The sequence below is a fragment of the Galeopterus variegatus genome, unplaced genomic scaffold (genome assembly GCF_000696425.1).
Source record: "Galeopterus variegatus unplaced genomic scaffold, G_variegatus-3.0.2 Scaffold1249, whole genome shotgun sequence".
Lineage (NCBI taxonomy): Eukaryota > Metazoa > Chordata > Mammalia > Dermoptera > Cynocephalidae > Galeopterus > Galeopterus variegatus.
The window spans coordinates 1,627-29,452 of record NW_007727360.1 but is presented as its reverse complement, the minus strand read 5'-3'; the positions used below and the strand labels follow the sequence as shown (position 1 = coordinate 29,452).

General features: G+C 44.4%; 1 protein-coding gene across 1 annotated transcript in view; it reads right to left on the bottom strand.

Annotated features, from left to right (window-relative positions):
* NUGGC (nuclear GTPase, germinal center associated) overlaps positions 1-26,729 on the bottom strand; it is a 42,735-nt gene extending 16,006 nt beyond the window's left edge. Inside the window, exons 1-12 of the mRNA XM_008575872.1 lie at positions 26,656-26,729; positions 23,528-23,632; positions 22,377-22,485; positions 21,360-21,582; positions 20,717-20,947; positions 18,000-18,209; positions 12,963-13,138; positions 11,530-11,548; positions 11,139-11,228; positions 5,403-5,508; positions 4,019-4,152; positions 122-286 (exon numbers count right to left, since the gene is read on the bottom strand). Of these exons, the coding sequence (XP_008574094.1) occupies positions 122-286; positions 4,019-4,152; positions 5,403-5,508; positions 11,139-11,228; positions 11,530-11,548; positions 12,963-13,138; positions 18,000-18,209; positions 20,717-20,947; positions 21,360-21,582; positions 22,377-22,485; positions 23,528-23,632; positions 26,656-26,698 (1,611 nt within the window). The 5' untranslated portion in view covers positions 26,699-26,729. The remainder of the gene's footprint in view (positions 1-121; positions 287-4,018; positions 4,153-5,402; positions 5,509-11,138; positions 11,229-11,529; positions 11,549-12,962; positions 13,139-17,999; positions 18,210-20,716; positions 20,948-21,359; positions 21,583-22,376; positions 22,486-23,527; positions 23,633-26,655) is intronic.
* Between the last annotated feature and the right edge of the window lie 1,097 nt (positions 26,730-27,826).

Here is a 27,826-nt window from a genome sequence, read left to right as displayed (position 1 = left end):
TCACCCTCCCCTCTTCTCTTCTAGCTCTTTATTTCTTTTGAAAGCGAGATAGTGGAAAAGGAGCTCGGGAGTAGGCAGCCCTCATGAAATACCCTGGGTGTTCCCTGGAAGGGCCACTCACCACCAGGCATGCCCTGAGGATGTGTCGATAGGAAGTCCTGGCGTTGCTGACCCCTTGCTGCAGGGGCTGCTGGATGTGGGCAAAGCACTGCTCGATGGCCGTCTCCAGCAGCTCTATCTTCTCTTCCACCAATCTGCGCAGGCCGCTCATGTGCAAGTGTTCGTTCTGGGGACAAGAGCCACAAGGACCATCAGGCCACCCCTGCCCTAAAGGCACCTGCTCCTCAAGCTTTGCTTCCTTTAGGCCTGTCACCGACCCAAGATTTAGCTTGAGATGATCACCCAGAGTTGAGTTCTCCTCATTGTCCCCAGCACAGCACCCCTCAGTGCACAGACCCTCTGAGGTTTTGTGAGATGGAAGAAATATCTGTCTGCTGCAACTTATTTCAGGTATATAGTCGATTGGGCTATCTGGGGAAATAATTATCCAAATTAAAATCCAATTGTTATTAATACAGATTTTTCTAATGACGTCCTATCTGACACTTAATGAGCTTCGACTCTGCACAAAGCAGTTTTCGAGGATAGTGTTTCTCACACTGTAATGTGCGTACAAGTCTCCAGGAGACCTTCTTAAAATCTGAAGGTCTGGGAGTCTCATTTCTAGCCAGCCCCCAGGCGATGCTGATTTTTCTGGGCCCTGGACTACACTTTGAACAGCCAAGTTTCGGGACCACAAAAAGAGAGCCATGGTCCCTTCTTCAAAGGAAAATACAGTCTAGTTAGGGAGAAAAACATATATTCAATTAATACAAGGGAGTGACCCCTGGGACAGCCTTGATGTCTAGGTTCCAAACTGGGCACTCGTGGTAGTGTTCCCCATGATAGAACCTGTGCGAGAACCCGGGAGGACTCCACGGGGCCTGCACACACCCGTCTTGGCACTCAGGCCCTTCCTTGCCGGGGCTCAGCTGGCCTCTCTGTTTGCCAACATGTCCTCCCAGGCAGCTGCCGCTGAATTTGCTACCACTCCCCATGCAGGCCGTCCCTTCTGACCCTAGGCTTTTGCCCACGCTGTTCCCATCTTTTCATCTTTCAAGACAAAGCCCAGGGGTCACGTCCCATGAGATGATTCCCTGACTCCCAGGCAGAGTCGGGGCTCTGTGCTGCAGCATCTCCTGCTGCGTGACATCTCTCTCACTGCTTGTCTCCTTCCGGGGACTAGGAACTTACTGAAGGGACACACACGTCCCTTTATTCTAGGATATGGCACAGAGACAATCCATAAACATCTGTGGATTGAATGACTGGCGTGGAGAAACTTGCTAGATAAGGTAGGCTTTCAAACTCTACTCCAAATAGACAGACATAGTTCTCAAATCAATGTGTGACCTTATACAGGTGACTTAACTTCTCTGGATCACAACTGCATCATCGTTGAAGTACATTCCAAATGAGCTTGGAAACAGCCACAAACTTTAAAACTCTGTGAACCTTGGAGTTGTGAGTTGCGGAGCTTATGGAGACTACGTAGCTGTAGGCGCACCCTGGGGATTTTGCTGGTTTTCACCACTGACAATAGGCATCCTTTTTTTCCCAGCACGCCCTTTAGATTCTTTTGTATTTGTGGTGTCGCCAGTGATCGAAATGAAATAAGAAAGAAGTCATGGGCAGAAAATCTACAGGCAGGATTCCCACAGCGCCTCACTCTCAATAAAATCCCCGTTGAGTAAACGGAAGAATGAGGAAGAGAAGAGCTGGCATCTGGTGGTTATAAACGCAGTACTCACTCGACATTGAGATGTCATAATCAACTTCCTATTGGTTATTAAAAACATAATGACTATTCATTGAAAGTCACTAACTATCCAAACTGTAAATTTTCAGTTTGAGTCACAATCTTAAAAAAAAAAAAATCACACATTGTTTTAGGTTTGATTTTTCAGAATTCAAAGGAACTGATGAAATTCTGGCTTTCCAACTTTCCATCAGAGAGCTAAGATGAGACGGCTATTGAAGGCCAAGGAATTTTGCGGATTGCTGCTGGCAACTTCCTGCAATGACTGTCACAGAAGTGCCAATCAGCCTCCCTTCTGTATTTTCCTCTGCCTGGAATCTGGCTGCAAGGCTGGGACTGAGCCCCACCCAGGCTGCACCCCTGCATTAGCAAAGAGGAGCACGGGCAGCGGGCACTTCCAGGCTTGATTGCAAAATGCCTTATCCCTGTGATTGTAAAACACATCAACTGCACACCGCACCACATCTGATTCATTTTCCATCAGCACTTCCAAAAGCAATCTTGTGCTGGGCAGAGAAGCAAATGTCACCCTGAAGAACTTATTCAGGATGTTGGAAGGTCAAACCCTTCCCCAACTATTTCAGAGGACAAAAGCCAAATTAGAAAATCTCAGATTCCAGAAGTTTTTTGTTTTGTTTTGTCTCACACAACCAGACCCAAATGTGATGGGAAAAGATAGTGAATTCTGCTCTCCATGTCACCTGAAAATATACAGAATTTTTCACATGTGGGCCTTTGGCCACAACTGCAAAGATTGTTGTCTTAAGGTGGCACTGAGAGGTAAGGTCTCAGGCATCTGCTTCTCCTTGCCACCCTGCAGGGCCCTCCAGTCTCACCTTCCCATTCCCAGACCAGCCCTGAGGGATTCAGGGATCCCTACTGGTGAACTTTCTTGGCCACTGTTCTGGCATAACCAGAAGTCAGACGACTCAACCAAACGAGAAAAGCAAAGGCTGTTGATTCGGCGCCTGTGACCGCAGGAGTCAGCCCCATACAGTGAGTTTGGCAGAGACTCGCATGCAGGCAGAGGAGTGGGGAAGCTCGCAGCGGGACAAGGAAGGCTCGGGGTGTACCCCAGGTGCGGGCTATCAGCCTGGGCAGCTGCAGGCTCTCGCTAGAAGCAAGGCATCCTGCGTGATTGGGCAGGGAGACTATTTGGCTTTCTCTGACTGGTTATAATTTGGAAGCAGTGACAAGTAAGAGGGAGGTTATTAATCAGGCCCTGGACATTTGGGGCCGATGGTTAGAGAAGTTACTGTTCATGGTCCTGGACTGTTGCTAGAGAGTGCAGTTTGACTTCCTCCAAGTTTGACAGGTAGCAAGCTGGCTTTCTGGGCTGTTTATTGTAGATAAGGGGTTGGTTTCCTGGGCAGATTGCTGTAGGCAGTGGGTCAAAGTTCTATTTTTACATAGAAACTAGCCCTTGTCCTTTGTATATTCAGACTCTCACAAGGAAACAATGTAGTTGGTGACTGATGACAGCAACAGGTTTTTCTCTGATACTCTCCCATGCCTCTAATCTAGCAGCTTATCCCTCTTATTTTAAGGTTAAAAAGAAAAAATTAGCTAGCGAAGAGATGTTTGTCCATTACTATGAAAAAAGTCAGTTTTCACTGGTCACTCAGAAGGCCCGCATTCTAGACAGTGAAGATAAATATGTAAACTCTCTGTTCAAATTCCCTCCTCGTTTCCTGCCTCTTACATTTGACTACGCTGCTGCTCTGAGTTTGAGGTCCCAACAGTACTAGGGCAGGAGGAAAATCCAGAGACAGAAGAAACGTTTTTGGATTGTATGCGTAAGCATGTCTCTCCGGGATAACCGGGAAATGTCTGTAATCTGCTAGAAGTAAACCAAATCACTCCTGCCACCATCTAAACACAATCCATCTTGTTTAAGCCTTGGGAGAGATGGAAAATCACCCCTATTTTTACCTTTTCCCCTAGCCCATCTGTCTAGGTAAAATATTATTCCTTACTCTTTTACCCAAATGTTATGACTTAAACCCTTCAGTTGTCTTTTTGTCCTCTTAGACTCTGAACTTCACCTCTTCCTTTGATATGAAAGGAAAAAATATCACATGTTAATTTTCTAACTTGGTAGAAGGAGTGCTGTGCCCAGGCGGGGAGGGAGAGAAGACATCACCCAGACCTCTTCCATACCGGCAGGTTTCCCACGGAGTTGAAACTGTCAGTGAGAAGCAACAGGCCAAAGGCTTCAGTGACAAACTTGGTCACCAACCTCCTCTTCTTGTCCAAGAGCCTTTTCCTTATGTATTCTCTTAACTTGGGGATTTCTGGAATTCACAAGGAGCACAAACAGATTTTAAAGGCTGGAAGTTTTGTAGTCAACAGAATTCATACAAACGTTGAAAGATCAGAGTGGCAGTCCAAAGGGACTGTAGTGGAGGTCCCACATGGGCTGGCTGCCCACTAAGCCAACCTTTCTGAAGGACATTTTGCCATGTCCAGGATCAGCAAGAAAGAATGGTTGCTCGGCAATGCTGAATATTAATTTTATTTAGCTATATACAATAAACTACACGGAAAAGTACAGGCTGATTTTAAAAATAGGCACTTTCTTTGGATTGGTGCTCACCTGCATAGTTGAACCAAAGTGCTCATATTTCTAGAGTTTCAGCTCTTTGGTCCTCTAAATTTTTCTGTAAAATAACCTTCAGCATCAGAATAGCCCTTGCTTGCATAGAACGGAACCTCTGACACGTGGGATTCTAGATCAGAAACTTGCCTGTGCCCCAACCCCTTGTCAGTCAGAAGATAACACATGCCACCTGACTTTTCCCCATTGTTTCTGTACATGGCAATTTTTCTATATTAGCCCTTGCATGTGCCATGCTAATTTTGTCTTTTACAAGCTTGTTCAAGCAGTTCCCCCATTTCTGAGAATGTTTCATAATTGCTCTCCCCCATTCACATACATAGAAGTCTAGTAAAATGCGTAAGTGTTCTATGCCCTTCTAAGCTCAGATGGAAGTCCGGCTCAGACCCTGCCTGCTCACCCAGTTTTCACCGTGCAATCTGGTCCACACAGATGTCTAGATCTCTGACCTTCTCTTGTACTTGCAGTCAGCACCATTTAATTAAGCCTTGTTTTTAATTTTTGCACATGGGTTAGTATTTGCTCCTTGTGTGGATTTTAATTTCCATGAAGGGGCCATGCCGTCTACTTTTTCTGCCCCACAGACAAAAAATACTGCTTTTTTTAAGACAAAAAATACTGCTGATACCCATTGTGGGTGGGTATGAAATATCAAGCCAAATATGTAGCAAGGAAATGACAACCTGATCATTTGAACTTTACCAGCCCATGGTAAGATTTAGAGGGTAGAGGAGTTGTGGTCTCAGGCACCACAGCAATGCAGACTATAAATATGGAAACTAATAAATACAGAAAATGTGGCAAGCTGGGAAAAATTTTTTTGTGTAGCACAAAAAGGTCTAGAGCAGGAAATTCAAAGTGCCAAGCTTACACTTGAGAATTTCAGTGATTGAGATAAAAAATAAATAAAAATAAACGTTAAGTTACCAGTTTCCTCCTCGGTGAGGAGAACCTGCCGCCAGTACTCTTGGGCGCTTACTGTGTACACCAGATCTGAGGCTTCTAGAACCTTGGAGTCAGCTGGCAGTTTTCTCTGAAGCGAGAGAAGTAAGTAACCAGGGATCAGAACTCATCCACGGCAGAAGAAACAACGCACAGACTCACAAGAGCTGTGGCAGAGTTCAGCACATGTACCCGCAGTTCTGCCGGAGCCCCAGAAGAAACAGACAATATTCTAAATGTCAGGTGTTGCCATATGTCCACTCCTAACATGGCCAGAAGTTGTAAGGAAATTGCTGTATAGAAATTATTCTCCTGGGAGTTAAAAATATCTATTCTAGAAGGAAATGCATAGAGGAAATAGTTCGAAAGTGCATTTAAATGTGCGGGGTCGGGGTTGGGGGGGAAGTACCAGGATCCTTTTTGGAAAAGCACATCTCTGGAAAAGGCAGTGGAGTGCTAGAGCCAACTTACACCAGCTCTGCGTTCAGTGACGTCACTTAGGCAGCGAGAAATTGGCAACGGCAGGATTTACACCATAGGAATTAGCAAATGATACAAATCAGTTTTTTATTGTTGGTTTTTTAAAAAAAATGAAAGCTGGTTGTTGAACATTTACCAGCAGAACACTGGACAAGGTCCTATAAAAGTGAAAGTTTCTTAGCCAGGTAGTTAGTAATCATACATATTTTAATGCAGAGTAATATTTAAGCAAATCATGGTTTTAAATGTCAAGGAACTAAGAATTACATGAGAGAATCTTTTCTTATGATTAGAAAAACATCATCACTGAGAAATCACACTAGCGTTATACATAAATATTGTTCCATAATTTTTCATTCTTCTCACTTAAAAGAGAAAAGCCATATAGAGTGTGCATGTGTGTGCATGGATATTTGGAGGACATAGAAAACAGTAGGGAGTTGTCCATCTCTTTCTGATGCGAAGATATAAATGAGCTGAGTGGGTGGAGGCCTTAGTCCACAGGGATTGGTGGGAAGCTGTATCTCTGGTGAGTTGTAAGCACGTGCAGTTAAAGCCGGCACAGAGACACCTGTGTCAGCTGTCAGAAGCCCCCACACACTATAAAGTTGAGGCTGAAGCTGTACGAAGGATCTACTGAGATTTTTCCTTTATTCTGATAGAGTTTTGACTCCAGGAAAAAGTTTAGGGAAAGTTGAAACTATTTTCTACTGGGAGATGGAATTAAATTTGAGTAGGGTTCTTAAAATGTTACAAGAAAGGTATATGCCTCGCTCAGTGTGTTTCCATAATTTAGAATCTTGCTCTAAGTTTTGTATATCTTTTCTAAAAAATATTGAAGATTAGTTAACATTTATGCTTTTTACTGTAGTAAAAAGAAATATTTTTATAGTGACAATAAAGTGACTATAGTATGCAGGTTCCACATTATTGTAAAAGAGAAGGAGAAAGAGTGTAGCTGGTGGGTAAAATCCAAGACGTAAGTAGGCACTCAGCAAATTATGCTATAGAAAGATTAGACAGGGGGCCGGCCCGGTGGCGCACTGCTACAGTGCGCCGCTTGGGAGTGCGGCGGTGCTCCCGCCGAGGGTTCGGATTCCACATACAGACCGGTTCCCGCTCACTGGCTGAGCGAGATGCGGGCGCAGCACCGAGGTTTGAGATCCCGTTGCCGGTCCCGGTCCGGTACGGGCGCGACACTGAGGGTTGCGATCCGTTGCCGGACACGAAAAAAGACAAAAAGGAAAAAAAAAAAAAAAGAAAGATTAGACAGTATTATGATTTAAACACATGGTTTCTCATGACAAAGTATGGCATGCTATACCAACGGCTATAAGAAGATATTAGATATGAAAGTGGAGAAAACTTGGAAACTCAAAATAGAAGCGATATTAGATGGAAGCACAGTAAAGCTGGGGTTAGACTGAAATCAGTAATATAAATCATGACCCCATTTTTTAAAACTCCACCTTTTCTACTTTGTCATTAAAATTGTTCTGCAGTGGTATCACGCTGCCACTGCCTTTACTTGTACACGATAATTTGATATGTACCCTTAGCACCCAACTTTTATTTTTAATATTCTCTGTTAAAAGGAACCCAAGTTTCTTAGAGAGTAGTTGGTCCACGTCTTGGGGCAGGAAAAAACAAAATGGGCCTGAATATCTTGTTGTTGCTAGAGAGCAAGAATGTTTTTTAAATGTCTGAGTGATGCTAAAGGGAATCAGCTTAAAGGCCCCCACTGGCCAAGATGTGACAAGTTACGCATCAAAAAGAACACAGTAATTCCATGAACAGCCATGAGCTCATTACAATCTTCACACTGAGTAACTAATACAAGGTACGTTAAAGCAAAAGTATTATCCAGCTCAAACGACATGCCCGAGAATGTCAACATCCAGCCTATATATTTATTCCATTTGTGCAAATCCTGAAGGACTTTTGTAAAACAGAGTTAACAATCTTGGTAGGAGCACAAAATCCCATCAGGTCAAATCAGGCAGTAAAACTTTGCAAATTAAGTTACAGTAAAAAGTTGTGTGAGACTTTATGGTTTCAAACTGTATTAGGGCAAAATTTAAGGAGGCTCAAGTGAACCCTAACATACCAGGCAGTAAGAAAAGATGTGGACCTGGAATACCATGTTTCTATAGGATGGGGCCCATGTCATGGTGTCTTGGAAGGAACAATGTCTATGTCTATGTACTACTGTCTATGTACAATGTCTATGTCATAGCCTATGTCTATGTACTGAACCTGAAACTGATAACCTAAATCCATAATCACTGTAATCCTCACTCTTCAACCAAGTAATTTCAGCTGACATCCTATCATAGTTTGTCAGTACTAAAATGCACATTTTTTCCACTGTTTAATATTTCTGAAATTGAGATGCATCTTATAGCTACTGTAGGCCAGGTGGCAGTCATGTGGTGGTTGTCTCCACCTGCAAGTTATGGGTTGACTTGTCACCCCCAAAATTCATATAACCCCAGTACCTCAGAATGTGACATTATATGGAACTTGGATCGTTGCAGGTGAAATTAATTAAGATGAAGGAATACCGGAGTAGAGTGGGCCCCTAATCCAATATGACTGGTGTCTTTATAAAAAGAGGAAATTTGGATACAGAGACATGCACACAAGGAGAACGCCATGTGAAGACTGGAGTTTATTCTTGTTCTTACTTGCAGTCAAGTACACTCTTATCCCATACTATTAGCCCAGGATTCTCAACTAGGGGGCATTCTTAGTTGTTACAATGACTGAGAAACTTTACTGGTGTTTAGATAGTGGGAAAGGGTGGCATGATCTGCCCTTCAAAACTTAGGACAGGTCTACAGCCACTGTTGAGGGCTGGCCAGTTAACTCACTCGATAGAGCATAGTGTTGATAATACCAATGTCAAGGGTTTGGATCCCCATGCCAACCAACCACCGAAAAGAAGAAAAAATAAATAAAAGGGAAAAAAAGCCTCTTGAGAAATACTGCAAAGTTCTAACACTAACTTTATACTCGTTCCTTCCATTTACTATCTCTGGGCAACCCCACCCCATCCGTGCCTTGGCTCCCAAATCTTTACCTATAGTCAGCCTTTTTGCAGTGGTCCAATCCCAAAAACCAAAATAACTATAGGGTACCCCAAACTCTCAAAATCACTATGTCAAATTCATTAAGTTCCTCCTTTTCCTCCCAAAAGACCTTGCTGGTCCTCCTGAATTCTGTTTTTCTGAATGTCTCACCATTCCCTGATTTTGTCCCGAGCCAGAAATCTAGCAGTCACCTCAAGTCCTTTCTCTTTTTTATCTCCCACATGTAATCGATCTTCCAAACCTGAAGACTTAACCCTAACATCAACTGAATACCCCCCTCTTTCTGTTCATATCGTGCCCAGTTCAGGTTCTGATCACTTTGCGCCTAGATCACAGAAAAGCCTCCTGACCGGTCTCTGCATACCTGGCCTTCACCAGTCCTCCTCCCCACCACCCACTCTCCATACTGCTGAGAAAACAATCTTTCTAAAATGCAGAGCGTTTCCAAACAGAGATTCATAAATGTAGTCTCAGGGGTCTATAATTTTTCTTACAACACTTTTTCATAATTTTCATTTTTATAATTTTAAAAACAAATATAGACCTATGGCTATATGAATATAATCAACCGTATCATAATCAACTTCTGCCTCATACAAGTATTTTCTATGATTAAAATTAAATTTGCTCCAAATGAAGGCGTGCAGTACAAGGAAAGGTTTCACAATAATTCAAACTGAAATAAAATGGTCACAGAACCAAGCCATCACCTAGCTGTGGGAGGTGTGGTTACAGATCTTAAAAGAACTTGTATCAGATTAACGAGAACGTAGTAACTTTGCAAGCTGATGTATTGCTGCCCAGACCCTAGCTCATACAAACCAATTTGCCACGTTTATTAGTAATAAACATAGTAGTGAATTGTACATTGAAGTATTGTGTTTCCAGTTCCAGAAATAATATGACTAGCTACTCATAAAATGCATATTTCTTTAATGCCAACAATCCAAGAGAGTAAGAACAGCTTTACTGAGGTACAGCCTCATTAAAATTGGCATTCAAGAATTGCTTGGTAGAATTGCTTGGTAAGAGACCTTGGCTTAAGTATGAGGCCTGATTACTCTGAATTAAAAAGAAAAGAAAGTTTTCAGTTCCACGTTGTGCAACAGACACTTTCTATATCAATATTAGTGAAGTTGAAATACAGAAAGCAATTTTGTATAGAACTGGACACAAGGCCAAATGTTTTTACTATTGAACCCAGTACTGAAGATTTAGAGTCAGCAAAACCATATCAACTACCACATTATATTTACTCTGATTTATCGCTTTTGTTTCTTTGTTTTTGTTTTGGCCACTGGCCAGGACAGGGATTTGAACCCTTAACTTCGGTGTTATAACACCACACTCTAACCAACTGAGCTAACTGCCAGCCCTGACTTAGGGGTTGTTTTGTTTATATTTAATCTTAAAATAGACTTCAGTTTTATAGTTGCATAAGACTATTACAATAAGGAATTTCATGTTCGTATCTATTTTAACAACAAAATAGTAAAACTAATTTAAGAAACCACTAAGATTCTCACTGAATGATTACTCAGGCTTGAAAACTGCAGCTCGACCTTTCTCAACACGCCCCTTCACATGCCCTTTGCTAAGCTGTTCAAAACTACTCTCATCTAGTTCACCAAACAAGGCAGCCTATCCCAACCACATTCCTGCCTCCCTGCCAAATGCCCATCCTTTATTTCTTTACATTGCCAAAGACTACTGGTTGTTCAAAATTCTACTCTACAGTCTGAGGAGTGTTCCCCAAATCTCTCCCCCCGACCACCTCCTGCTACTGCCAGTGTGGTTTGAACATTGCCTCTGTGATCCATGGCGCTCTATCAAAGCACACCCCAAACTGTATGGTGAGCCCGGTTTACCTGGACATAGTCCTCAGCAGACCACATGCTCACTCAATCCTTCCAACAACCACAGGAAGTAGATATTATCTCCCATTTTACAGATGAGAAAGGGGAGGCTCAGAGAGGTAACGTGACTTGCCTAAGGTCCCAAAGGTATTAGGCAGGAGGACTGGGTTAAGTCCCAGTCGTCCACTCTGAAGCTTTTGCCCTTGCTGCTACACAAGACTAAACACACGTTCGTTTCTCCAAATCTGGTGGCTGAGAATCAGAAAAATACACAAGGAAATCTGTTAACTCACCTTCAGTTTTTCCTTGAGGAATCTATTCCTTTGTAGTCTTATCATTTCATTTCTTTCTAAAACAGCCTCTCGTTGACTTTGAATAGCTTGCTAGGTTGTGAAAGGAAGTAAAACATCCAAAAAGTCCAGGGTTATCAACAAGGACAAAGCACTAAGATATACATATCTTTGGCAGATCTTCATTTGGCCCAGACAGTCAAACATGCATATATCAGAATTATCTAATATCAATCATAAAAGAAATTTTTAAAAATAAGTAGTCTGGGGCTGGCCAGTTAGCTCAGTTGGTTACAGCGTGGTGTCATAGCACCAAAGTCAAGGGTTTGGGTCCCCGTACCAGCCAGCCAACAAAAATAAATAAATAAAAATAAAATAACTAGTCTATACTTACATTTCCTGCCTTTCTTTCCCTGAAATGAAATTAGAAAATGTAACAATTACTTAACTTTTCTCATATGTCATGGCAGTCTTTCGACTTTCCCTGAAAGCAGTACATACTGTCATGTCTCTGTGCCATTGCATAAGCTCTAATTAATCTGCCATTGACCTAATGCCCTTTCTTCTACCTCCAGTGTCCATTTGAAAAATGTATCCATTTCTCAATGTCAAGCCAGCGTTTTGTCACCTGTGAAATTTTCTGTGACTTACCCCCCCGTCTCAGTCAAACACAGTCCTCTGGCCCTGGGTCCCCACAGCGCTTGGCTCATGCCTCTCCTGTAGCCTTTAACCCTCTTTCAGACCATGAGCTCAGAGACCAGGCAATGTGCCTCTGAATCTGCAACCTACCACGGTGTTCAATACATGTTACTAAATTAGATCTCATTGTGTTTAGTTTTAATGTTGGCACTGGAAAAGGAAAGCTTGAGATATTATTCTGTGATGGGGGGTGGGGATGGGGTGGAAAAAACTATAGGGGAAAAAAAAAGGAAGCTGAAATTCCAACCCAGACCTCGAGAGCAGGTTAATTCCTGGAGACAGCAGCCAGACTTATGTTTCAGTTGGTGTGGGGGAAACAGACAAGGGGACAGGGGAAGAAGCTCTTGTTAGAGCACAGAAGCATCAACATCATGGTGTCCTGTGACCCCACACCCTAAGTTCCCAGGACAGCCCAGTTAATACCCATGGATCCTCTGGAAGGACTAATAACACCCCATTTCACTCTCAAAGGTGTCCCAATATGGAAGATAAGTTACAGTCTCCTTAATTACAGGGGCAACAGAGAGCTACATAAAAATCAACTCTATTAACATCTATTAAATCTAAAATGCTTTCCTTTCATTATTATTTGTAAGAATAACACTGTAAGAGAATGCTTCTACTTTTGGCCAAAGGTCTAAAACCTTGAGGACCTGCTCCAAATGAATTAAAAAATCTTGGGAGTAGACAAATCAGAAATAGAATCTGATACTTCAAAGCTGTACCATACCAGACAGAGTTACAGAATGTACCTCCCACTTGCGGGGGCATCTACACTTTGCATATCTGTGGAGGCAGGTGGGACCACCATGCTGCACAATCCAGGAGGTGCTGTTTGCATCTTATATATATGAGTGGCATCCCTGAAGCTGAGTAAAGGTCAGCAGCTTGACATCTAAGCAGCCACCCTGGAAGAGGGGTTGCATGTTTCAGATTACCCAGACAACCCAACCAAAGGTCCTGATGTCCCAGAAAGTCACCTGGACTTCTCTTTCATCATCAGCAGTCACTTCCCAAGGCCTGAGATGACCACCACATTGTGAAGCCCAGCTCTGTTGTTACAGCAGTGAGGACCTATGGAGTAAAGCCCTTGCTGGGGAACACGTCCCTGCAAGCCCAGCATGATACCTTAGGTATTCCGGCAAGTGGAGTTTGTCAGTCTTGGTGACCACCAGGGCAACGTCCCTGCAGGAACCCCGCTGGCAGGCCCTGATGCTCTCATTCAGAAGGTCTTCATGGGCTCTTCCCCCTGAAACTCTTTCTACGTCGCTGATCACCCAGATCACTGAGCATTTATCGATGGTCTGTGGAACATGACGATACGTGTCAGAAGGTGAATGGCATCTCAGTTCCAGAGGACACAGTCCCTTAACGTCTTACCACGCCTGCCTCCCTCAACAGTCCCACCCCTCCCTGCTGTCCCCTGCACTCTGCACTCCAGCCAGATGCTGCCTGCAGCTTCTCAGTGCACCTTGCTCTTGAACGCTCTGGGCCTTTGCACTTGCCATGACCCGGGCTTAGCTCCATTTGCTGAGGACCACCTGCAGATGGGTTAGCCACCTCCTCTGTATCCTATAGCACCCAGACTGACCTACCATAGAACCTCCTAGACACAGTTCCTATATAGGGTTGGTCCTCTGCCCCTTTATGGAAGAGGCTGTCCACACCTTCCGTGGGAATCTACATGACCTCCAGCACAGTGCCTGGCCAATACGAGAAGCTTCACAGATGTTCATGGCATTAGTGACTGAGAGAATTCAAGAAATTAGTCCTCCAGTCCCAGATCCATCCCTGGCTTACTTTACCTTAGCTGTCCTTTAGGGAAAATTACTGTTTTTCCACAATGAGTCTTGGCCATCCATCCACCCCGAAGCTGTCATCCCGTGGCATTGTTTTGATGTTTCACTGTCCCTGCGTGTGTAGCATGATGCCACCCTGTGGCAGCAGGGAGCCAGGAACCATATGATCCAAGTTGCAAAGGCCAATGAACATGAAATTACAACTCATTAATAGCACACACATTGCTTTATCACATGTTCAACCTTCGTGTGGCGAGCAACGATGTGCTGCCTTGTGACACTCCCCCTTTCTTACGTTCCACTTGTCCTATCTCCATGTACATGCAAAGCTGGGCTAACTCAGGCTGAGTTTATTTGTGGTTCCTCAGAACAGTGCTTTGCACATAAATGTGTGACAAGATTTTGACTTGATAATTAAATCTTTACTGTGCTTTATACCTGTGGTTTTAACTAGCAGAGATTTTGTGCCCCAGAGAATACAGTATTTGGCAATGTCTGGAGACATTTTCAATAGTTACAACTTGGTGGTACCAGTGGGTAAAGACCAAGGATGCTGCTAAATCCCCCACCATGCCAGGACAGCCCCCACAACAAAGTGTCTGGCCTGAAATGCAAAGAAGATGAGAAACCTCAGTCTAGGGCAGAGGGTTACAAACTTGTGTTTTAAAGCCTTTTTCGAAAGAAATCTTAGGAAGAATTCCAATGGATAAACTCAATTTTTAAAAAGAGAACTGCTCTGGTTGAATTGGGAGAGGGGGATTTGGTACCACTATCTGCTCAGTGCCCCCCACCCCGTCCATGAATCTTTTGCTCCATAGATCATTGTTTAAAAAGCATCTCGAGTTAGACAAACCCCTTGGATTACAAAGAAGTAAACAGGTCCCAAGAGGTAAAGGGACTCACTTAAGGCCACACAGCTATGGATCCTGACCCTCCTCTATTCATGAATGAACTTACATTTAGACTGGAGAATAAAAGCTATCGCTGTCCTCCCACTTCCCAAGTTATAATCCACTTCGAGAAGCTTCTGGCTCTTCAGTGTCAACAGTGGGCAGTGAATTGCCCAAGCAGATGTGAAAGGTTGTAATGATACCAGACTGGGGTCTCCTCCAAGGCAGGGCCTCTTCTACCTTTGTATTCCCCATGGTCTGGTAAACCACAGGTTCTTAATAATGTCTATTAATGTGAGAAAAGCACTGCAATCATAAAGGCTGCAGTGGTTAAATTTCAGGCCGCACACACAGCTCCTGACTGCCAGGAATTGGTAAGTTAGAGTTGCAGAAAACACAGAAAAGCATATCCATAAAACAAGGCCTGGGCTTATGAGTGGGTGGGACGATGCCCCGCCACCCACCTCCATCCCTCCCCATGACGAGAGCCTCGGAGGCGTTAGATGACATGCCTAAAATCACAGGACTTCTGAGTGGCAGACCACGACATCTGAATTCATAATAGATTCAGGGAAGGTGAAACTGGCAGCTGGGGAGGCTGAGGAAGAGCGACTGTGATCTGTTCTCCTTGGAAAGAGGGGGGTCTTTAGTAACTTCTCGTGAGAGGAAAACACGGAGAAACCACAAGAACGCAGAGGAGCCAAGGCCATGCAGAGCACAGCCTGACCTCCTCAGAGTGTGTGTTTTGAGCCAGATCTGTTGGCTTTGATAAGCTGCCCGGTGTATCTGGACTGGCTGCAACCAAGCTCCATCTGGTGAGAGAGCCTGGCTGCCTCCCGGGGCCGTCACTCCCTTGGCCTGGCCTGGAACTAGCAGAGGCTGATGATTCTACTCCGAGAGCTGAGACCCTGTGGAAACTAAGGCTCACATGGCCAGGCCTAAGCCGGCTGAGCAAGGGAAAGGACTGGGTGGGACTGCCTTCATCTTAAAGGACGCAGATAAAGGGGGCACCCTGAAGGGAGGAGTGGCAGATACAGCCCCAGCTGGGGAGTTAGGAAACCTGCTCTCCAGCTCAAATTCTGCCGCTTACTAGCTGTGTGGTCTTGAGCAAGTTACTTCCCCTCTCTGAGCCTTCATTTCTTCATCTGCAAAATCAGGGTGTAGGCTAGATTTTCTGTAAGTGGTCATCCCGCTCTAGACGGTGATTGGAAACTAAAGTCACAAAGCTGCCCGGCCCCACAGTCACTCATTTAGCACAATCTGCAGAGTTTAAACAACTGAATTCTTTGGCAGTGGCTGTACTACTCATGACTCACTGACACTGGTCCTCCCTCCCAGGCCTTCCAGCTCCGGCTCTGTGCTCCTGTGTTCCCATCCTGTGCTCCTACCTGCCCTATCTTTCTCTGTCATATGCTCCAGTTCCTCTTGTCCTTCAGGTTTTCCCAGAAAGCCAAACTCTGGCACAGGAACCTAAAGCCCCCCAGCAACTCTCCCAGGCTGGTCCTCTGCCGCCTCTCTCCTCTACATCCCCCAGCCCCTTTCCTCCAGGAACCCAGGAAGACCCACCCTCCCTCAGCACACCAGCTTCCACACCCTCTGGGTCTTTGCTCATGCTGCTCTTTGGCCTGGAATGGTGCTGGGGGTCCACTCCCAGCCCCCTTCTTTGCCTGGTGGAGGCTGAGCTTCAATGTCCTCTCTGAAGCCCTACCCAGCTCCACACGGAAATTAATCACTCTGTGGTCTCCTCTGTAAGCAGCACAGCTGATTAATCAGTGTGGACTATGAGACTCCCAAGGACAAGGACTCCTACAAAATTGAGTAGAGATCAATGGGTGTTTGCTGATGGAATGAGATCACTTGTGGGAGGTAACTTCTACTTTTGAGTGCTCATAGCACCCTGTACCTCTCTTTCATCACTTTCTGCCATTTATTTAGTTATCTCTGTGTTTTAACTCTCCCGTCAGAGTCTAAACCCCTCGTGGGAAGGCCCTGCTTCTCATTCAATATTATTTTACTTTGCTTTCAACTTTTTAGTTGAAAGCAATACATGTTCATGTAAAATATGCAAACAATACAAAGGTGTAAGCAGTAAAGAGTAGCAGTAAACACATAAGCCACTGTTAACAGTCGGGTGTGTGTCCTCCCAGAAATCAGGGTCTTGCTTCTGCTGTGCATTTACAAACATCACACACACACACACACACACACACACACACACACAGATGTATGTGCTCTTTAACATAAGAGGGCATGCCCTGCAAATTTTCATTCACTTTCAATTGACTTTTGTTTTATCACATAGGATACAGTAGGAGTCAAGAACAGAGGCTCTCAAGGCATCTTGCCTGGGTTATCATCCCAGTGTTATAACTGGTAAATTACTTCACTTAGAACAGTACATAGTGCAAAGTAAATGCTTAGTAAATGTCTGCTATTATTAGTTGTAGCTATAATTTTTGCATCCTCAATATATGGTATATGGTTGGTAAATGCAAAATAAATGAACAAAGATATATTCTTAGCAATCAATACCTCAACCTCTTATCACTAGGTGCAGATCTAACTACCCTCACGCTTAACTCTCTGGGGTACCCACATCTGGAGGTGCCTGATCATTCCGTTTGCTGGAGTTGAACCCCTACCCTAGCCTTTGGCTAAAGGGTTGGGCCTTCATCCAAACCACCACTGTCAGCCACAGCTGACTGCACTAGGAATGGGTACTTAATTCAGAGAGCTAATTCATTAGCTGGACAATCACCTATCAGACTTTTCTTCTCAGGAATTTAAGCTGAAAAGACTATAGTCAGACAGTGGCAGGCACATAAGCTTCAAGGTCATTTAGAGATGGGGCTAGGGTGGTCATTTTCCACAATGTGGAGCCTAATGGTTAAGTAGGGAAAACTAAGAGAGAAGCAGGGCTTTGCAGAGAGATGAACAAAGAGAAACAGAGTCACAAGACACCATGCAGAAAATAAGAGGGAGAATAGCTGCTTCGATCCCGAGAGGTGGCCCTGAGGCCTGGCTGTGTCTCCTGAGATCCTTTGATACCCTTTGATAAACCCCTCTTCATCTGGGATTGCTTTAATGGGTTTCTGTGCCTTACAACCAACACAGCTGCAGCCTCGTGGTTTTGGTGATCGGCTGCTGGCTTCTCTGCTTTGTACCCACCTCTTGGCCTCCCTGTGCCACTCCGTCCTCGTTGACTCGCTCGCTCTTAGGCCACTCTATTGCTGGCTCTCCTCATACATCACACACTCTTGTTCCACATACCAGGCCTACTCCATGATTCCTCCATCCCCAATTTTTCAGGCTGCACATATCCTGCCACTGCCCTGAGGCTTAGAACACGGAAAGCTGAACTTAATTCCAATGAACTCATAAACTTTCCTGAGCTGAAAGCAGGGCATTCTTTATTGCTTTAGAAAGGGCAGAGGAGCAGAGGGAAAGGAAAGTGGAGCCCTGTGAAGGAGAGTCACCTTTTTCCACATCTCGTCCCTCTTGCTGTTGAAGTCTCCCGTGCCTGGGATGTCCACCAGCACAACCCCTTCTGGAATCAGCTCAGATTTGGGAAGGGTCACTTCCACGTGTTTGATCAAGGGCCAGATATGAGTCTCAGCTGATTCTCCATCCCAGTCTCTCCTCTGAGTCCGGATATAGGGGTCCAGCTTGGCGGACAGCTCTCCTGCCTGAGGAAGAAGGACAAAGCCACCCACCCACTCCAGCCACCCTCCCAGCTCCTCTGTCCTGGGTTGGTTGGGATGCAGGTTCATCGAAGGTGTGCTAAGTGATGGTAAGAAGTGCACTGGATGAGTGCCTGTCATCCGCCCTGCAAGGGTCTGGATGTGAGAGTTAGGAAGGGCCTTGGAGGTCGGGAACCGTGGGCTCCTTAACTTACACATGAAACCAACGTCAGCAGCAATGGAGACTACAGGGAAGTTAAAACACCACTGAATAATAAATCTGCCTTCTAAATTCCATTCAATTTTAAATTAATGTAATTAATACGCATTTTCTAAATTTTGGAGAAAGAGGATTCTTCCTACATAGCTAACATGAACATTTTAATTACCAGAAAGCCAGCAGTGACTACAGAAAATTGATAGTGGTATGGTGACCATATCTTCCAAATTGAAAATTGATTTAAAAACTGATCTTACTAAAAGGTTTTAAATTTTTATCTTACATGTATAAAAATAATCTTGATATGTGGGCATTTCCAGGACATTTTAATGAAGGCAGGTAAAAACAGCCTACTGTTTCTGCTGAAACATATTTTTGGACAGTGGCACGTTCTTGCCAGCAACTATGGCAGTGAGTCTCAACTGGGCACTTCAGGGGCAGAGATTTGGGATGTATGGTGGTCATGGTCATATAAGTATCTACAGAATGGTCCTGAAAGAAAGATAAGAATAGAAATTCTTACAAGAGTTTAGATCAAATCAGTGGATTTCTTGCAATCTAGGTGGGGAGTAACAGATTTCATCGATTCTAATCAAACAACAAATTGTGAAAGAGAATAGTAAAAGCTCTTTAAGATATCTTAATTTAAAAAATAAAGAGCAAATACAATGGGAGGGAAGTACAGGAAAAGGCATGGTCTTGAAAAGCCCCTTTCCACAAAAAAAAGGACTCAGCCCACTAGAATGTGGCTCAGGGTACACCATTACAGAAGGCAGACTCGGATTCCCTCATCTCAGTCTGGAATCTATGGAAACTCCGAATTTGTGACCTCACTCATTGAGACGGTAATTCTGTTCCCCTGTTTCAATGGGTAAATCTGAAATGCTGGGAAGGAATATGTCCAAATGTAGAGCTGGTGACAATGAATATTATGTTGATACCTTTGTGTAAGTTGTATGATTCAGATAAAGTAACCAGTGTTGTAATCATCATATTTCTTTGAATATGCTCAGTCCTATGTTTTAGGTATCAGGAATGTCATCATTCTTAATAGTAATATCCATTTAAATATAAGAAATGGGTACGATGTTTGTTCGATTTCCTAGACATACATGAGATGGCTAAGTACTTTGAAAAGATTTCCTTCACTTGATTCCTAAGTGTGCCCAGTCAAGTACTTAAAATATTTTGAAAATCAAATACATTAAGCTTTAACTGTAATAAAAAAAAAAGCCTAACAAAATTTGATTAATCACATAAGTAGCATTAAATATTTAAGGAGGATTTGCTTTGTTAATCAGGAGATAATTGAACATTAAATTTTAGGGCAAGTGTAAGTTATCATTCTTAGTTTATACAAAATTTCCAGATTTAAAAATAGAATGACAATATTCTAAAGATGAATTTTAAGATACTAGATGAATTTTAAGAAAAACTAGATTTTTAAATATACAACTTTACTGAATGTTGGCTCCACAAATATTCTGTTTTAATTTAGAAACTGAATTATAACTTAATAAAATGAATATTAATTATAAAAGCAGGAATATTGTTCTGCTGGTTGTCTGTCCAATATCCATCCTGTCCTCCTTCTATGCCAGCAGAATCCTGATTTTCTGTCTGTTTGGAGAGGCAGTGGGGTGAGATTGATCTAAGCCAAACATGACAGGTCTGCTTACTTTCTCTAGACTCCCTATTAGCAAGGAAGGGCCATGTGACTCAGTCCTGAACAAGGAAATCTATAGAAAACTTTGTCAGGGGCATTTCTGGGAAAGTTTTTACTTCCTGGTGAAAGGCAAGATGTGGCTGGTGCCAACTTTTCATCCACATCTTCCTTCTATGAGGCTAGCTGTGAAGTGTAGCACTTCAGCAGAGAGCTGGAAGTTCCACCATGAGGATGATGGAAGGCCAAGGGAACCAAAGAGATGCCCATCTTGACTCTGTTGAACGAGTAAACAAAGCCAAGACCCTGACTGCCTCTAAGCTTCTTGAATGAGAAAATGAATAAGCCCTCACTTGTTCAAGCCATTAAGTCATTTTTTTTATCATTTGCAGCCCAAAGCATCCCTGATTACAGACTAGTAACTAGTCTTTTCTGTGCATAAAAGGTCCTCCATTCAGACACTAAAAATTCCCATTTGGCAGCCATAAATAATGAAAGTAATTTTCATTATTAAAAGCCATTGATACTTTTGATTTGGGTATCATCTTATTTCTAATATAAACACTGTATCTTGAGCAAGAACCCTAAACAGACCCATAATAAAATAAGGAGAAAAAATCTTGAAGCTACCTCTTCTGCCTTGAGGGTGACGACTCTGGAGGTGGGGATCTTCCCTTTGGGCCTGGCCCTTAGTAACTCCTCGTAGTTCTTCCTCTCTGCCCCATTTCCGTAAACCGTCTGCAGCTTCCAGGTGGCTTCCTGCACTGCATCGTCCCTGTCCCAGGTGCCTGCCTCTGCTCCACCCAGCTCCTCCGTCCTGTGCAGGAGCTGAGTCAAGTTCTTCAGCTCCTCCTTCCACTCCTGCCAAGGCAGAGTCGGGCCAAGCCCCTCATGTCACAGATACAGAAGACGATGACAAAGGCAGGCACGCCCTGCCCCTGTGGAGGGCAGAGGGGCTGCATGTCATCTAATCCAACCCCCTTGTCTTGTCAATGAGGAAACAGGGGCCCAGAGATGGAAATGGCCAGCCCAGAGTCCCATAATGAGCTGTGATAGGACCTGAGCTAGAACCCATGTCTCACTCTACTGAACCTTCTCATTCTATGATATGTCCTTTTCACTCAACACGGCATGAGCTGTATTTACAGAAAATACAATACTAATCTCTGAGAGCAAGTGAGGAGGAAAGAAATAAAAGGAAGGGAAGGAGGAAAGAAGGAAGGAGGAGAGGAAGGGCAGGAGGACGGAAGGAGGGAAGGATGGCCAGACTTACCTGGTCAGAGAGAAGGTGGACTTTGGCCTCATACTGCTCGCGGCAGCCCGAGCTCACTTGTACTATGCATGAAGTACAGACGCTTTCTCCAGACACGGGTAGAAACATTGCTTGCTGGGTGATGGCGTTGATCAGGGAGCTCTTCCCAGCCCCAGCGCTGCCAAGTAATCCAATGTAGATCGGGTCCAATGGTGGCTTTTCAATCAGGATGAGAAGCCTGTTTCTAGGTCAATTTAAAAATGCACCTTGTCACCATCGTCAAAGTGTAGTGGGAAGAACACGGGAACAGAATGCAGAGGAGCTGCGTTCTAATCCTGCACAAGTCACCACATCCTCCTGGGTCTCTGCTCGCTCCTTAGTCAGAGGGGAGTATCGGTGCCTGTTTACCACACAGAGTTGGCCTTGGGATCAAGTGGGGTTGTGCAAAAATATTTGATAATGATAATTTTATACAAACTCTGTAATGCATATATATAAATGAGGCATCTTTATTTGTGTCCTATAGAAATTGCATACTCTTGACCCTAGAAATAAAATTTATGCAGAGGTAAAACAGTATTTGTAGCAACACAGAGTCTCAGTGAGCAGGAGAGACTGTAGCCTCAGCACCAATCAAGTCCTTCCACTCAGCTTGGCACAAAGACCTGGGGGCACAGAGGCACACAGCCTGGGTCTGATTCTGGGCCTTTTCACTTACCACCATGTGACTTTGAGTAATGTCCTGGCCTCTCTGAGCCTCAATTTTAGTAAAATGGGGATGATCATAATAGCTTCTATTTATAAGGGTGTTGGGAGGATTGATGAAATTTGATATATGTGAAGTACTTGGCAGACTACCTGATGATAGCTCAGTGAACGGCAGCTACCAGTAATAATAGCAGTGGCCCATGGCTACAGAGATGCCCAGCCTCCTTAGCCTCTGATTGAAAACTCCCTTTCATTGTTGGGAAAAGCACCTACAATCACCTGAGGAAAGACATCGACCTAAGATTTGACAGTAGCAGGTCTCAGACTCACATGAGATACTTGACTCCGTTAGGGATGCTGTCATCCAGGAAGACAGACTGAATAAGTTTCTGGTAAGTGTTGCTCAAAACTCTTCTGGTCCGTGACTCCAATTTTTCATCTGGAATCGACAGAGATGTATTACCAGGGGCACACCTGGCAGGGATCAAGGACCAGGTCTCTGAAGAAGGAGTTTGCTGAATATTGCAGAAGAGACAAAAAAGTAATGAAATGAAAAGTCAGTTAAACAAGGTAGCAAGTTGTCTCAGGCTAGAGACAACAGCTCATTGGAGATGGCAATCATTGATTCTGAGAACCTCCAAAGAGCCAGCCCGCTCTGCAGCTCTTTGTAGCAGAAGTCATCATGTGCTTTGCCATAGGCTTTAGCCCCTTCTAGAGTCTTCTCTCCTGGGATCATGAAAAGAAAAAAGTACAAGGACACCAAGTAAACACCCACCAGAGCACCAGACGAATCACTTTCACAGTCTTTGCTCTAATCAGGAAAAGGTTATCTTGGTAACAACCCTCCTACCCAGAGACACCTAGAAATAAATAGTCCAATTACATATCTCTGCAGAGACTTTGAAGCCTCTTGTATTACTCTGTTTCTGTTGCTTATAATGAAATACCTGAAACTAGGTAATTTATAAAGAAACAGTATTTATTGCTTACAGTTTCGAAGGCTGAGAAGTCCAAAGTCCAGGGAACCCATCTAGTGAGAGCCTTATTGCTGGGCAGTGGCTCCTCACAGCAAAGCAGGGTGTCACATGGCGGATGGCAGAAGCAGAGAGAGCTACGTCCTCACTCCCTCCTTTTAAAACCCTCAGAACCACATCCATGACAACCATTAAACCATCCATGGATCAATCCACTTACTAGGGCATGGGCCTCACAATCAAATCACCTCTTCAAGGACCCCCTTTCAATGACCATAATAGGATTTCCCACCCTCTTAACACTGTCACAGTGGGGGTTAAGTTTCTAATACATGGGCTTCAGGGGACACAGTTCAATCCATAGCACCTCTCTTTCTGGATGAGGTTCATTCAAAGATGTTTCTTCCGGCTTCAGGATCTAACCTCTCTTCCTTTGAGCATTGAACACATTTGGGAGAGAACAGAGCCACGTTAAAACAAGCTATGCAACAGTTCCACAATACTCACATTCCTTAAGAGCACTTTGCTCCACTGAGGGAAATGCTCGGAATTGCTGCTCTCGATCTGATCGTCTTCTTTTTCTCATTGGTTCTTTGAATAAATCATTGTCATCTAGAGATAAACAGAGGTTATATAAAACCAGGGGTCTTGGGGCACGGTATCTTTGCCTTACCTCTATCAATGCAGAAACCCAAAGAGTCTAAGAGGACCACTGCCAGGTCTATCTGCCAAAAAATTCATTTGGAAAAGAACACTGTTGGGTCATTCTAGTTTGGTTCCTACTTCTCAGAGTCATAGGACTTTTTGCATTTAGTTCCAAAATGTAGAGTTCAACATATCTTCCCAAACGAAAAGTTCCTGTTTGGAAGTCCTCAGAAGCCAAAGTGGCTGAACATTCTTCACCAAAAGCCAAGTTTTAGGAAATCAACCAACTGTACAGAGAAAAGCCCAGGACGGGTCTAAGGATGTGGTGAAGAAAGGCTCCTGGGAGGTCTTTTCAGACTAGGAAAGCAATTGGTCAGACGTAGAGTACAGAGAAGACGGCGGGCTACATGGCCAGGGCAGATCACTGCTCGTTAAGCACTGGTTTCTCCATCTGTAAAATGAGAGCACTAACAAAATTATAACTATTACAAGAGTTTTAGAGGGTGCCCTATAAAATGGATGCCCTTCAGAGATTAAATTGGGGGGGATTTTTTCTCCTTCCTCACTGAGAGACATTTGCAGCTGCTTCCTTACATAGGCAAGAATAGAAATCAATGAGAAGTGGATCTTTGTAGTTCTGCAGATTCAATTACTTAAGTGGTTTCTACTAGTTATGAAGTGAAGGCTGGTGGGGCCCATGATCCTAAGGCAAGGGTATAACCAAAATGTTGTGTTTTGGATGGGCTTTAGAAAACACACTTTGGGGCCGGCCCGGCGGCGCACTCAGTAGAGTGTGGCGCTTCGGAGCGCGGTGGCGCTCCCGCCAAGGGTTCGGATCCCATATACAGACCGGTCCGCTCACTGGTTGAGCGCGGTGCGGGCGTGACACCAAGGGTTGTGATCCCGTTGCTGGTCGCGGTACGGGCGCAACACTGAGGGTTGTGATCCCTTACCGGTCACGAAAAAAGACAAAAAAAAGGAAAAAAAAAAAAAGAAAACACACTTTGGTGGTATTCACCTGGTTAGAAGGGGGCAGTAGGCAGGTGCTTGTTGGAAATGGTTCTAACCCAGGGCTCCTAGGGCAGACACGTGCCTCAGGAGATGGCTGTGGGGTAAACTGGAAGAGTCGATTCCCAAGTGTCATAACTCTAAGCTCACAGAAGGTGGGCATGAAGCTCCGGAACTGAGTGTGATATAAGGAGGTCATCTTCCCTGAGGAACCACAGAGAAGGAGCCTCATCTGGAGACCCAGGATGGCAGCCCTAGCAGGAGGCCCAGCCTCCGTAGCTGGGCTCCAGACATGGGTCTTCCAGCACAAATTCTGCTGCATTCTGGAGCCAATGCACACCACGGAGGATTCCAGTACAGAGCCCCGCTATCTGCCTGAGTCTCTGCCACCTTGTGCTCATGCAGTGACAGGGAGCTAAAAGACCTCATACTTGACTCCTTTCTATCTCAGTCCTTCTGATGTTATGACTGAGCTCACCCAGAGGAACTCACCCTGGCTCAGTTTACAGACCACATACAAACTAAGTACCAAGTAGTGGCTGGCACAGTGGTGGGGGCTGGAGAAGAGGAGACGGGGAGGAAAGGCACATGTTACTTGGACACCTAGGCCAGGAATAGGCTGTAGAACACTTTGGCCTGTGTTCCAAATGGAATCTCAGAATTCCAGGATGTTTCTATGATCTGTCTGTGGATAGAACATGAAAGGATGTCAACTTTGTAACACAGGAACTCTTTCATGTAAACGTGTCTGTGTAGACTCTTAGCCATATTTAGAAAACGAGGAAGAAGTCCATATATCCAGGGCTCTTATTTCAACTTTATAAGGGTTGGCAATTAATCTGATGAGATTGGAAACTTATTTCTCAACCAAAGCAAAGGTTAACAAGTCAGATAAAATAGCAGGGTTTAAAACTTTTCCTCAATTTCTAAAATGAAAAGCCACCTGGAATGGAGAAAGCATTCCATCCTGGATTCATGCCATGGAAAGGTAGTATTTCTATATTAGACTGTAACTGGAATGAGTTGCCTGGACCTGGACCACAACTCTTATTATTCCCTTTAATGGCCCAAGCACCCCCTTGCCTTTTCCAGCATTCTGTACTGACTTTTCCCAGGAAACAGCAGTAGGAGTGGATGGAGGCCTTGGTATACTGCTGCTGTGGCTTCCTACTGCCACAAGGTGTCACTTTTGAAAATGGATCTCAAGTTCACTGTTGATTCAGACCCTTGCCAGGACTGCAGGGAACTTCCAGGCAAAATGATCCTGCTCCTCAGGGCCAAGCTTAACCACAGGGGCCCAAAGTCACGATTCTTTCTGTTTGCATGCCCAGCCATGTTTCAGACGCCGGCCACTACCCCACGGACCAGAAACACCACTTGCCTTTCCTCCAAGGGAATTCATCCCTGAGAGTGAGGAAACTTTCCCTCTTCAATTCTCAAAACACAAAGAATGTTATACATCTCTCTTTTCTGCACGTGGGGGTTACTGCCCTACCATCTTCCTAGGGAAGTCTACCCCATTGGCTCCAAAGGCCCCACACCAGCCTTCTGAGGGAGCGAGACCACCCACACTGACTCCAACATGATTTACCCTTTGAGGGGATGCCCCAACATGCTTACATGTACCCTTCTGAGGAAAGTCACCTGACACTATTCCAGGGACCTTACCTCTCTCATTCTAAGACGGGCTAACTTCTGAGAGTCCAAGGTGATTTTCTGGAGCTTTCTTTTTTAAAACAGCAGAAAACCCTACAAATTTAATTGCTGGTTGAACAGCTCACCTCATTAAAAACAGGCTATTTCGGTTATTGTTTAAATAATTGATATTCATTCACTATTAAAACTCGTCATGAGAAAGCAGCTTCTGAATAAAGGACAAGGAACAATGATGACAGTTACTTGCAGTCCCAACCCATTTGCCTTGGCTCATATAACAGTGATCGTTCCTATTGACTCACTAGGGGACACCGCAGGAATGTTACCTGCGTGTGGCTCCTGACCCATGAAGTCCCCGGTGTCCGCCATCTCCTGTTACGTGAACTCCTGCTTTTATCCACTTAGGACAACCAGCCTGAAAAGACATACAAAGGACAAGGGTGAAAAACAGGAGACGTTAAAAATACAAAAAGCAAAACTAAGACTAGGTAAATCTGCTGGTGCTTTGCTTTCCTACCAGATTCCAAGCTCCTAAAGAGCGATGCCCACTCTAATTTATTTTTAAATCCCTGGCAACGCCTTGTACACCACTTGTCGATTTAAATATGAAAGGGATCAGTGTTTGGTCATTGGTTTTCTTGTAACCACAGAACTTTAAACTGATAATTAATTGAGACCTTTAAGGTAACTCACTCTGAAATGAGACTAAACCTCTGGTGACCAGAGCTGCAAAGGTGACGCTTGTCGATTTAAATATGAAAGGGATCAGTGTTTGGTCATTGGTTTTCTTGTAACCACAGAAGTTTAAACTGATAATTAATTGAGACCTTTAAGGTAACTCACTCTGAAATGAGACTAAACCTCTGGTGACCAGAGCTGCAAAGGTGACATTATATGGCTTTGCTGTTTGGGGTGATGCCAGAGCCCCAGTCAGGCAGTCTCGAGCCCTTGTGCCAATGATGTTTAGCTCCAGCGAGACTTGGCAAGAATCTGGGAGGTGGGAGAACACTCAGTATCCCTAGGGTTGGAGCTGCTTTGGGGGCTGCTGCTTGGGGAAGGACAGCCGCAGTAACTAGTTTCTCTGGACCTTCCCTACCACCCGACCCCACTTCAATCAGGAGGACACCCCCCCTGGGTGCTGTCTGCAGCCCGCAGCATGGGGCATCTGCAGGGGGGAAAGAAGGAGAGGTACACCCAAAAGGAGGTGTCAGATCAGCCTGTCTCCAGTGCACCATCAGGAAGACAGGGCAGGAGCAGAAGGAGAACTGGACCCACAGAGGCTCAGAACAGAGGTCACTGCCCAAACAGGGTAGGAATACACCATCCTGGAGCTTCTGTATCTCCACCTGTGGAGAAGAATCTGGGGAACCCAAGTGAGGAGCATATCTGATGTTTCTGTTTGGATCACTCAGCTGTGTATTTCAAAAGCAGTCACCAGCCCTTCTCAAATATGCAAAATCCCTCCTGATCTGTCAGGCCCCACTAGACCGACAGGCC